Source organism: Pygoscelis adeliae, unplaced genomic scaffold (assembly GCF_000699105.1).
Source record: "Pygoscelis adeliae isolate BGI_AS28 unplaced genomic scaffold, ASM69910v1 Scaffold67, whole genome shotgun sequence".
Lineage (NCBI taxonomy): Eukaryota > Metazoa > Chordata > Aves > Sphenisciformes > Spheniscidae > Pygoscelis > Pygoscelis adeliae.
Window position 1 is genome coordinate 989,272 of NW_008825271.1, and position 12,190 is coordinate 1,001,461.

The 12,190-nt window shown below is 39.8% G+C and overlaps 1 protein-coding gene across 1 annotated transcript in view; it reads right to left on the reverse strand.

Moving 5' to 3' along the window:
• The window catches only part of GRID2 (glutamate receptor, ionotropic, delta 2), a 749,749-nt gene that overhangs the window by 295,281 nt on the left and 442,278 nt on the right, over positions 1-12,190 (reverse strand). Inside the window, 2 exon segments of the mRNA XM_009329760.1 lie at positions 1-2; positions 5-133. The exon segment at positions 1-2 is cut by the window's left edge and continues 69 nt beyond it. Coding sequence (XP_009328035.1) covers positions 1-2; positions 5-133 — 131 coding nt within the window.

The window sequence follows — 12,190 nt, forward strand, 5'->3', positions numbered from 1 at the left end:
TTCAGTTCTTCTATTCGCATAGTGGCAAAGAGCCCGGTGATCATTTTATTTATGTTGTTTTCTACTTTCTGTAATGCTACATCCATTCCCTGTTGAGACACTTTGTCCAAAAACTCTTGTATTCCACGGATATCTAGGCAAATCAAAAGCCAAACAAGATGTTAATTGGTAAGTGGAAAAAAGACACAAATAACTGTTCAATTCATCTCACAGAAGTGTTTTGTTCCGTGTCAGGTAGACCCCTATGGGCTTTCACTTAATACTCATTGGAGCTTTTCCTGAGCTATGCTCATGGCACTTCTTAAAGGACTAAAAGGGGAGAAAAAATGGTCATACATCAGCTACTGTCCAAAAGAACCGCTAGAAAACAAACCTACAAATATTTCTAGTAACTTTCCTGATTTGGTCATTCAATCATCACACTTGTTCCTTATTTTTCTTAAAGGACTTTCACTCTAAAATCCATAAACAGCAGTCAAGCTATAATGACTGTAACACACAGTGCTTCCTTTGAGTGAGGGTTGTCAGAGGGCAAAACTGAGGGGTAGGAAGCAGGTTGTTTTCTTTTGTGGGACTCAAAATTATGTTATCCACTGCAATGCTATGTAGCTTAATGTATCTCAGTGAAGTTTGAGCTGTTCACTCATCAAAAAGTCTTAATGCTGTTCTAAATTGCACAGCTATTTATTTCTTTCAAAAAGAAAACAAAAGCCAGATATATAGTTGCAATGGTACTGCCTGCTCTGGTCTGATACCACTACTGCCAGCTGAATTTAACAAGTTCTTCCACAGCAAACTGCTCTAGCAGAGCTTTCTGGCTCACTCCGAGTAAATCCTTCTTTAAAAATGACTTGGAAAGGAAGAATTGATCAGCAAAATACTAACTGTGTTCACCACCTAGCTTGTAATAACTTTAATGTCTCTTCCAAACTGGAATGGTTGGATACTCTCACATTGTGATGCTACCTCAAGCTGGCCAAAGCCTTTGAAAGGCCTTTTCCAGTAGTGAATTCCGCAAGAGTGAGCAAAAAGTTTGTTTGTTTGCGTTTTTTTTCCCCTGCTCTTTTGAATGGCTTTATCTAAAAAACCAAACTTTGAGCTTAAAATTTAAAATCACTTAATGACTTCACAAGTCAGAGCAGGGTCTCCTGGACCTCAGGAAAATCCCTCCAGCCTCACTGAGTCCTCGCTGTCTGACCCCTACTCACCACTGCAGTTTCTCAGTCTTTTTTCTGGAGCTAAATCACCAGTTCCCTGATGTGATTCCTCTCCCTGGCAGTCGCTCAGACCTGCTCTCCCAGAGGACATTCAGCAGGCCAACCTTCCTACCCTGCTGATAAAAAAAAAAGCTGATATGCCAGGCTCCTGCACACCCATCTGATCTCATTTAGAGGAACAAGACGCAGCCTTAGAGCCAACAAAACAGACGCTGTCTGACACAGGCATTAGTTTGGGGGGCGGGGAGGGGAGGAAACCAGCAACCCAACACAAAAAGGAGTATGTGAAGAGACATTTCTTTGAAAGTAAAGGTTCCTCAGGTTTAGGAGGGCATTTGTGGTTAAAACCCACCAAAAAAATATTTATCCCATTAGAATACCAAATCTGGGCTCTCCTAGGTGTGTGGTGTTCAATGCCATCCCTTTGGATTGCAGTTCCTGCTCTGCTTCCCTCCTACATCCCTGGTGCTCTATCAGTTCTTTGTCTCGATCGCTCATTTTCCAGGGGAATGGTAAGACCTGAGGCCACAGGCTGATCATGCGTCTTTCTTCATGAAACATCTTATATTTGAGAAAGCTTCCAATTAGATTCTCACAACTGCTTGGCTACTCTGAGATCTTTCATCATCACCTATCATCTTCTACTCCCTGCCCTTCTCATCCGGGGGGATGGAAGGCTCTATTTAATCCTAACGTGGGATGGAGAATCTCAAAAGCGTTCATACTACTGGAAGCACCTTAGATGCAGCTCACACGTGATACGAGAGGACAGGAAAGGCTGGAAAATCAGACTGAAAGCAGACTGGAGGGCTGCCTGAGCATGACAGACTCTAAGCCATAGAAGAGATGTTACACAAACAGCCATAAAATCTACCAGGAAAGGGCTCTTTGCTGGCCCTTAGGATGGCCTATTTTGCGGGTGTTACAAGTGACACCGTGCTGGCACATTGTGATAACAGCTCAGGGTAACCCCAAGACAAACCACAGAGAATAGTGAAGCATGTAGCTGTTGTTTTACTTTATCAGGATTCCAGTAGCTACATTCTCATGGCGTACGCTGACAGGTGACAGCTTTCAGAGGAACTGAAGTTTATTTTAAGAACAGAGAAAATAATGAAAATCACTCCTTTTGAGAAAAATATTGTGAGGAAGTCTAAAATTTTCCCCCAAAACTGCCTCCACCCCCCGCACTCCCCGCTAGCCATCGCAAGAGCAGTACTACCAGCACTCAGCTGTGGTCAGTCCTGCAAATATGAGGCAAATGTGGCTGGACATTCGCGATGCAGGGGGAGAATTATGTGACTCCCCACCCCCAGCAAAGCATCAGCAACATGACAGAGAAACCTGTGTGACACACCCTTGAGAAGATTATGGAGACGTTACACGTGGATTTAACATGGGAACTATGATGATGAAAGTATAAGATCAATGCAACTAAGGTCTGGCTAGTAACCATGGCAGATGAACACTACACGGCCGAAAGGGAGCCTGACAGGAATACTCCAGTGTCCAGACCTGATGGGCCTTCAGGGAAAAGCTGGAAATACCTGAGCTAGAAATCTTTACACTGACTTTGCTGGAAAAACTGTACCAAAACTAAATTCAAGCTTTCCTCTTTTCCAAGCCTAGTGAATAATCTTTTTACTGAGCGATACATTTGAGGATCTGGGGGGCCCAACATACTCTGAAGTTTAAATGTTCTGACAAACACAGGTGATTTTGGCATTTGACTTCAGGTTATGGCAAAATAAGTTACCTGAGAAGTTCTGGGTTTCACAGAAGTCCAGCAGCCCTATCAAGAAGACCTAAGGCTTAGACATTCACACCTTGATCTGCTTATTTTTGGCCACAAACGGTAGCATAAGGAAAACAAAGTTCAGTCTCCATGGTAGAGAAAATGCTCTGCCTGTCTCCCCAGCAGAGATGTACTAACTAGAGAGTATTACAGATAGCCATCCTCCTCTGGCACCAGATTACTGAGATACTTCAAATTATAAAGAAATAGCCATGTAATAGCTTATAATCAAACAGTCCACAAAAATAATTCAACAGGATTAGTCTTGGAAGTCAGACTGTCACAATCAGCAAGTTGGGTCTCTTGTCTAGAGCTCTAAAATACCATGAACTGGAAAGAAATGGTATTTTAGGCATTTAAGCTATTTTAGGCATTCAGCACTGCAACCCCATCTTCAGACACTGCCGAAATACCAGTATTACTAAACACTTGAAGAATAGTTTAAACACGAATAAAGTACTGACTTACCCTAAAAATAAAGTTCCATAAGAGAATCAGATACTAATTACAGCTTCTATTTAATAGCTAAATCAGGAAAATTAAATTCAATCTAATCAGAGATGTTAGAATTTTTTTTGGCACTTTAAATACCAATTTAAGAAGCAACAAGATTATTTGAACTGCTACAAATATGCCTAGTTTTATGCAAATGATAAAGTAATTTCTTTCCACTTTAACCCCTTCGTTCTACAGTTCCTGAGGCTCACCCACTCTGAGAGTTACTCAATGTCCAGACAAATGGAATAAAAACTGAATTAAAACTGACCAGTTGGAGTCAAAATTATTGACATACAAGGAACACATGTAGATGGAATCTAGACACACCATCAAAATATCAGGGGAAAAAGTTACTTAGGCTATGAAAGCCTTTTTAAAAACTTAAATTCTATAGCATAAATCCATATATTCTTCTCTGACACCAGAACAGGGTAGGCAGGAACCACCAAAGTTTTATTTGCCCTTTCAAAACAAGAACGTAATTTCACTTGACCTGAATTTATAAACACACTGGAGTTATTGGTTGATATTCTGTATAATCTGTGTTGTCCCAGAAGACAGATTATGGGATCAAACGGCTTTGTTCACCACAAATACCTGCAAATATAAACAATGAAACAATTATACTGAATCTTCACCAAATGAAGGGCCAAAAGGGATAGAGGTCCAGTATTATTCTACAGTTCTACATTTATTAGGTGACCATGCCAACAGTATGGTATCTGTGTGATACGCTTTTAGGAAAACAGCACCATTCTAATGGAAAAGATACCAAACCAGGATTCATAAAACTTCTTTACTACTTCTGCCTTTGGCATTGATACAACACAAAGCTGTGGGCAGGAAATAAATACAGACTTTGCTTATACCTCAGCTTACCCAGTAGAAGAATGGAGATACTGGTGATGCTCACCTGCTGCTATGAAACAGCAGAAAGCACATAAAAACACCCTGCTATTTAAATGCTATTTAAATCATGATGGTGCTTCCAATATTTCAGCGGCAAGTCACTAGCAATGATCATATTCAAAGCGTATGCCAAAGAACAGATGCTGCCACTGAATGGGCAGCATTATCGTTCCTGCGTGGATTGTCTGAAAGTGGCACATATCCACACTGCACTGTGGAATCATCTTTCTAATAGATAAACTCCTTCTGCAGAAAAATCTGGCAAGCAACCTGTGGCACAGATGGCTCCGCTGCGGAGACACAGGACTGTTCATGTCTGGAACACAGGTGTTTCTTGCCCTGAATTTGCTAGCCAACCTGTTGCCCAGCCAGAAGACGCATTTCTGTTTTCTATTTAAATCAGATGAGTCATAGTCATTTCCAGACATGCAGAAGAGCTGCCCGCTATCACCAGTATCAATTATCCTCCTTACTGATGAAAGCCAAAGTTACCATACAGAGACAGACCAATGCTAGAGCCAAAGTTGCTATCCTCTCCCAACTCACGTCACTATTAGTTAGTGTTAATGTTTTCCGTTTTTTCACTGTACAGCCATCACTTCCAAGAACATAGTACCATTCTGCAGATACTCAGCATCAGCTATAGGGGTAAACCAGGCTGGAAATTCAAATGAAACATTACCAAACATTCTCTTTTTAACCAAAATTGTGACCAATTTAAGAGATTGTGAAGTTGGCTTGGAAAGTCTAATAAACAAAAAGCAAGGCAAGCAAAATTTATCGAGGACTCTGTTGCGAATGACCTTCCCTGACTACCCATACGTAACCATGCCACCATAAGGCAGAGGTCTATAGGAAGATCTTATGCTCTGCACCGCCGGTGCACAGAAGGTCCAACACTGGGCACACCAGACTGGCTGCAGCCGCAGCTGAGGTGCACGTGCAGAGCATCCTGCGTGGGTAAGCGCAAGGCCCATGGCCTCCTGAGCTCTGAAGACCTGACTGATATATTCAAATGCATGACATGACTCAAGCTGAGATCTGAATTCAGGTGCCAGCTTTACCACAGACTTGTCATTACTGTGTCAGTTATTGTGGACCTGACCTAAGAAAAAACTTAGGAAATGAAGCGCAAGTCAAATCGAGTGCAAGCACCTAAAACCACACCATCTTTTCCTTGAACAATCTTTTCGATACTGGAGAAACCGCAAGAAACAGGTAAGTATCTTAAATGCTGTTGCAGAGCATGCTCAGAGGAGAGCTAAGCAGCCTTCACAGACTACGGGTCCTATACTTAAATCTCCTTAAATAACCAACCTGGCAGGAACACTCAGACCTCACCTAACACAATCGATAGCACCATTGAATGGAAAGCTCAGCAGTTGTGTGGCAGAAAATATGCACAGCCAGGTGACAGGGAAAAGGAGCCAGTATTTTCAGGAGATCAGGAGGATTTAAAATCCACAGCTTTACCTGCCACCAGATTACAGGAGAAATTGTGTCTTTGCTCTCTTTTCATTGAGGTCTCTACACTGTATATGTGATACACCTTGTACAAGAAGATTCCTGACTTCTACAACCTGATCTTAATATAAAAAAATAAACGTGGTCCTTCCCACATGGGTTTTTTTATCACTGGATCAGATGTTCCTCTCACTTCTTTCTTCTCTCTGGCCCTACATAATTTTCCTTTGCCATCTGTGTTTCTATGCAGAGGAATAATTTCAGAGGGAGCAAGTCCCCTAATCCATCTTGGGGAAAGTCTAATGATCAGGACCACCCTAGAACAAAATACGCTGGGGTTCAGGCATCTCGTATAGGAAAACCAGTATGTATATGCAGTGAAGATTTTACAAGCTGTATAACATATACAGCAAATATCAAATAAACAACTCACATGCTAAGTACCTCTTCCACCCTTATTCAAAAATGAGAAATGTACAAGTTAGAAGTAGATGAAAAGTTTCTAAAAAAATTTCAGATCACACTATGACCAGGAGAAGAGAAAGATGGCACTATTCACCAATGGCAATAAATTAATCTATCCACCTCTATCATCGTATTCCACCTAAATTACAAGGCGCTCACTGTTACTCAGCACTGGTTATCTCAAACCTGGTTTGCAGTCATTAGCTCATCCTCCCTCTGATACCATTTCAGATCTGAGAACATTTTCCTCATAGTATCCAGATGATAAATACCAACTGATTCAGCTGTGGCAGTAAAGGTGAATGCACCCGTCATAAATATTCACTGGCTGATTTACACAAAAGACCACTTTATTTGTACAGTTGATGAGAAAAACCATTGTATAACAAATGACACCGTTCAAATTCTTATCAAGAAAGCTTTATAAGTCTAGCGCAGTGATTCTTCCTTACACAATGATGGCTAACATGACAGCAACTATTAATTATGGAAATGCACTGCACACAAGGGAGATGTGCAGCTCCGGCCAGACTCTGATGGTGCCACTGCTCTGCTTAAAGCCTTGAGCAATTTCTCATTCCTGTGCATGTGTTGATACTTATTAACATGGTTAGGATCTAGACTGAGGAAAACAACAATTTAGCATGATGATTCAATAACAGTCCTCCATCCTACTTTCACAGCAGTGGGATTCCCTCTCATTAGTCAGCTTATATGTAATTCAGTGAACCTCCAAAGTAAAATAAACAAAAAAATCATCTACATAGCTCTTTCGTATTAGCATTTGGGAACTGAGAGGGAGCAGTTACCTGAACTGTTTCAGCTGGATGATCTAGCTTCAGAGAATACAGCAGTAGTTCAAACTCATAAATAAATTTAAGCTCAAATGTTTAATTACATATGAAATCTCATTTATATTATCAAAATTTCTGGAACCTAGCAAGTGGGGATGATATTTCTTGGGGGAAACAGAAAATTTGTAAATGGTAAGAATGACTCTTTTTTCCTGCCTTGCTTGCAATTTTCTGAAATTTCACACATCCAAAAAAAAGACAACAAATTTCCTCAAATTTCTTAATATCATCCAGTTGAGAAAAAGGAAGAAAAATATACTTACATAGGGTTTTTTTTCTTTTTTGAAGATGTTTCTATTTCAAACCGTAATAAAAACGTGTAACTTCAATTTTGTTGTTTGACATGAACTATTGTGGCACTACTGAAATGTCTATGTAATCCTTATTTTAAAGAATCATCTAAATGTCATTTACATTAGCTACTTTTTGTTTCCTGCCACATATCAATTACTAGAGATTATACTTTAATTAAGAAAAATCAATATAGATAGTCTCAAGTAGCTGAATCAATGCTGCGGGAGACAGAATAACTTTTCCAGTTTTCAAATCCTGCAAGACTTATGTTTCCAATCCTACTGGCGATTGACATAAGATTTTTCTTTTGAGTTTCTCAGTTTTTTAACTGGAAAGGAAGGGGGGGGAAAAAAAGGATAAAAAAGATAAATAAAATTGAAGCTAGAACTAATCCTTAAAAGTATCTGCTGCTACCTTAGCTTCTCAAAAATAGAAAGGGAGTCAGATTGTGATCGCCCCTCACTTGTGGAGGCTGACAAGCCAATAAATTCTATAATCACATACCTTTGACTGTGTAACCCGCTTTCTACCTCTTCATTCAATTTCTTTTTGACTAGTTTGCAGTAGAGATTTCCAAAAGGCTTCTAGGAGTTGCCTTTGAGTAAAACAACCTCTTGCAAAGAAAAATTTTCCCTGCCTAGTGCCTCCAAAGATGATAATGGCTTAGAGCCCAGCGCTGTTTATCTTTAGCATTTACTGTCCTGTTAAAAATCATGACAAACTTGAAAAATTATACTTAAATCCTATACAGCTGTGCAACAGAGCTCCATACCTCCGCCTAGATATATGCCTTTATTTAACAGCAAGTATTCTATACTTCTGTCTGTATGATACCCCAATCTCCCTGTAGGTCCCTAGTGCTCCCTGTTGGCTTTTATAAGCATGAGGAACCATGCATCCTTTTTCAAGGAGGTGGTGGGGAACAGCAAAGTGACTGTCCTTGCAGACTTCCTGGTAATAAACCAAGTGTGACTATGTGTGTTATAATCTTACTTAAGACAAATTGTTCTCTGACTGTGCATCAATCTCCTCCTCAATAATTTTTTTCAGTTGATTAAAAGTTTACAATATAGGAACCGGAATATTTTATGAGTGGACTGGTGCTGTGAAGAACACAAGCTACAAAAGCAATGCCGGTAAACTAAGATTTAGAAATACTGTAATAAATATCTTCTAGCTTCTTCCTGTCTCCCTGCTTCCTCTTTTTCTTGACTGGTTAAAACTCTCAGAGAGAAGTTTTCTTTTCAGTTTATGATACTACCTGACATTTACGATATTATTATGCCTTTTTTTTATTATTATCATCATGCCTTTTTTCCAATGGTGGCATTTCTTCCATTCCACAAAGTACTTTGTTCAATAGTTTCCTCTTTTGATAACTGTTCATTTATCTAGCTACCAAAATATCAGTTTACAAACTCAATTTTAATACTTCTGAGAAGATATTAAAACAATGTGTTGAGAGTTGAAAAATACTTAGCAAACAATAGTGGAGATCAGTGCAAGGTTCAGGTATTCAAATATTCGTAAAATAAGTAACTTTTCTTCTGACACTTGCAGACTGTGCATATACAAAAGAAATCTCAGATCTCTGCAAAACCTTGAGATAGCACCTCATTTACAGCGACAACCCATTACACAGATATTAGGAGAACAACAGTTTTATTTTGACCTCAGCATTGAAATTCTAGATATAATAAAAAATTTGGTCTTCCTTCCTTACTAACACAACAGAGATAGCTGTCAGGCCAAGTCTTCGTATACTTTATCCATTCCATCCTTAAAGACAGCAACTTGAACGAATGACAAACCCTCTCCTACCTTTCTACATATTCACTTATAGTTCCTGGAATGCATTTCCCCAACTATTACATGGTTAAAAAGCAGAAGCATGGCCATTGTTCCACTAGAGAAATTTTGTAGAATAGTTCAATTATCTCAGAAGTTGAATAATTTTAGGGTCAACCAAAATATATATTCAATTTCCAGTGGTAATGTCAACGAACAGAAGTAAGTTGTTACAAAAGTTCTCACAAACAGCTGCTAACTTGCAATATAATTAAGCACCACATTAAAGTTACACAGATGAAAAATACATGTTCCTTTCCTTATCTGGATGACATAATAAATACTAATGAAAAAAAAAGTTCAATAATAAGCTTGAATTAATTATATGTTTATTGAGACACAGTGAAGTAAATGAGCATGGGAAGTTGGCAAAGAGCCAGATGAGTAATAAAGAGTTTTAAGACTGTCTGGAGACAGACTTGAGAATATTATAGTCATCAGGCAGCTGAAAACAGCCTCAGGCTAATTATAAGCATTTGCAATCGATTAAAGAGAGTATGATTCTTTTATGAATCTTTATTAAACTTGCATTAAAACTTTAAATGATTTGAAAATGTTATGGTTTCAAGCATATCTTTGTCAGTGGTCATCATTATTTATTTCTGGAAAATGTGTATGCAGTAAAGTGCCAATGGAATTACTTTATATGGTTTTTAAAGAAGATACTAGGAATCCAGGCCCATATGTACAGAGGGCATCATCTCAGAATATCACCCCTCTTACAACACAGGAGGCAGCCTCTCTGCAAGCAGCTCAGCCTTTTGAGTTCCAGGTAGAATCCCTTCTTTTCCAGGATCTTTAAAGAACAGTACTCCCATCCTATAGCATTACACTAAATTTATTTGAAAACAACCACCTTCCTGGGGCAGGGATGTGGAGAATGCTCTCTTCTGTCTTCATAGTTTCACAGACTGGAATCATAGTTTAGGCTGGAATCCTCAGTAACATGTCTGTCATTGCTCTCCTCTTTGAGATTGTATTTTATTGTCTTTCTCCAAAATCCTCCCTCAGATTGAGCTCGAGACATCTTTTTAGTGATGTGACCAGGTACCTCACACAGGTATGTTCATCCTTTCCTGGTGCACAAATAATCTGAAACCCCTGTGTATGCTGAGGAGCAACAGGGGAGACCTATGAGGAAGTTTCTACGAGACAGATGCCCTCTAAACTCTTTCCTACTGCTAACCTCCTCCTCTCCCTTTCAGTGAGGTCTTCAATTACTTCTTCAACCTCCATTTGCTATGGGAATGTCTCCTTCAGCCTCACAGAGCAAATCCTCTTCATAGCCTTAATGCTTGTTTTGTTTCTTTTCTTTACAGAAGTCAAAATTAAATTACCACCTAAGGGAATGGCAAATATCCATTGCCAAATATACATAGTATTAGTAGGAAGGTCAAAAAACTGTAAGCAAAGATATCTTAGTCCTGGAATCAGTAAACATGGCATAAATCGACAGTGATGGTTGCGTACCAAAGGCATGGCGGGTTGAAAAACACAAGGTGAGGCCAGAAATTTGGACAGAGAAGTGGGTTTCTTAACTTTTTTTTTTTTAAATGTAAAATACAGAAGGGTTTTAAAATATTACTGCCAGCACTACAAAAGAGAATAGGAAATAAGACAAAATTAATTCTCCAGAAATAACTTTATTCCCCCAACCTTTCTAGATAAAGTGCAGAATCTTTCTATCTGCTTTGGCACCAAGAAAACATTAAAAATAAATGTTTTCAAACAGCTAGACTTTCTCCCTTTCATCTTAGAAATGCAGAGATACCTACGCTGTAAATTGCACAAAATTCACAATTATGTTCTTGCAATGATTGACTGGTTTCTTCATAAAGAATTTACTACTACAGAAAAGTATCTATGTAGTCCTGGAAAATACAGTGAACTGTAAACTGCCTGAAGAGTAAGATACGAATTACAACAGCTTGCCCCTTGTTGATACACCACAGAGAGAAAAACCAACAATATGTTGGCATTCTACGTGAATTAGTCTGCTTATATAGCCTGGGCTCACACATTCAGATCTCAAATGACTATTTCATTTGTTTTCCTCTGCAACTGAATGCATAAGGGTCTTTTTCATGTTACTATTTGGGGACTGGTCATTGTCAGATGCCAGTCTGTGGGTGAGGCAGGATTTGCTGTTTCAAACTGCATTTTGTTTGCTTTGAACTTGAAACCATAAAGTAAAGATGTAATAACTTGGCAAAGCTTGCTCAAAATGTTTACAGATGTCAGTGGCTGTTTTTACAAATCTCAACTTTGCGATTTCCAAAGGTATAAGTTATACATTTATAGTGTCCAGTCTGAAAATGCCTTTGCTGAAAAGGGTGCTGATGGTCCTAAGGAAGAGTTCAGAGACTTAGTGGCAGAACTGTCCAGTCTCTGGATCGATTGGCCGAGGCCAACTGTATGAGATTCAACAAGGCCAAGTGCTGGGTCTTGCACTTTGGCCACAACAACCCCATGCAGCGCTACAGGCTTGGGGAAGAGTGGCTGGAAAGCTGCCTGGCGGAAAAGGACCTGGGGGTGTTGGTCGACAGCCGGCTGAACATGAGCCGGCAGTGTGCCCAGGTGGCCAAGAAGGCCAATGGCATCCTGGCCTGTATCAGAAACAGTGTGGCCAGCAGGAGCAGGGAAGTGATCGTGCCCCTGTACTCGGCACTGGTGAGGCCGCACCTCAAATACTGTGTTCAGTTTTGGGCCCCTCACTACAAGAAGGACGTCGAGGTGCTGGAGCATGTCCAGAGAAGGGCAACGAGGCTGGTGAGGGGTCTGGAGAGCAAGTCTTATGAGGAGCGGCTGAGGGAACAGAGGTTGTTTAGCCTGGAGAAAAGGAGGCT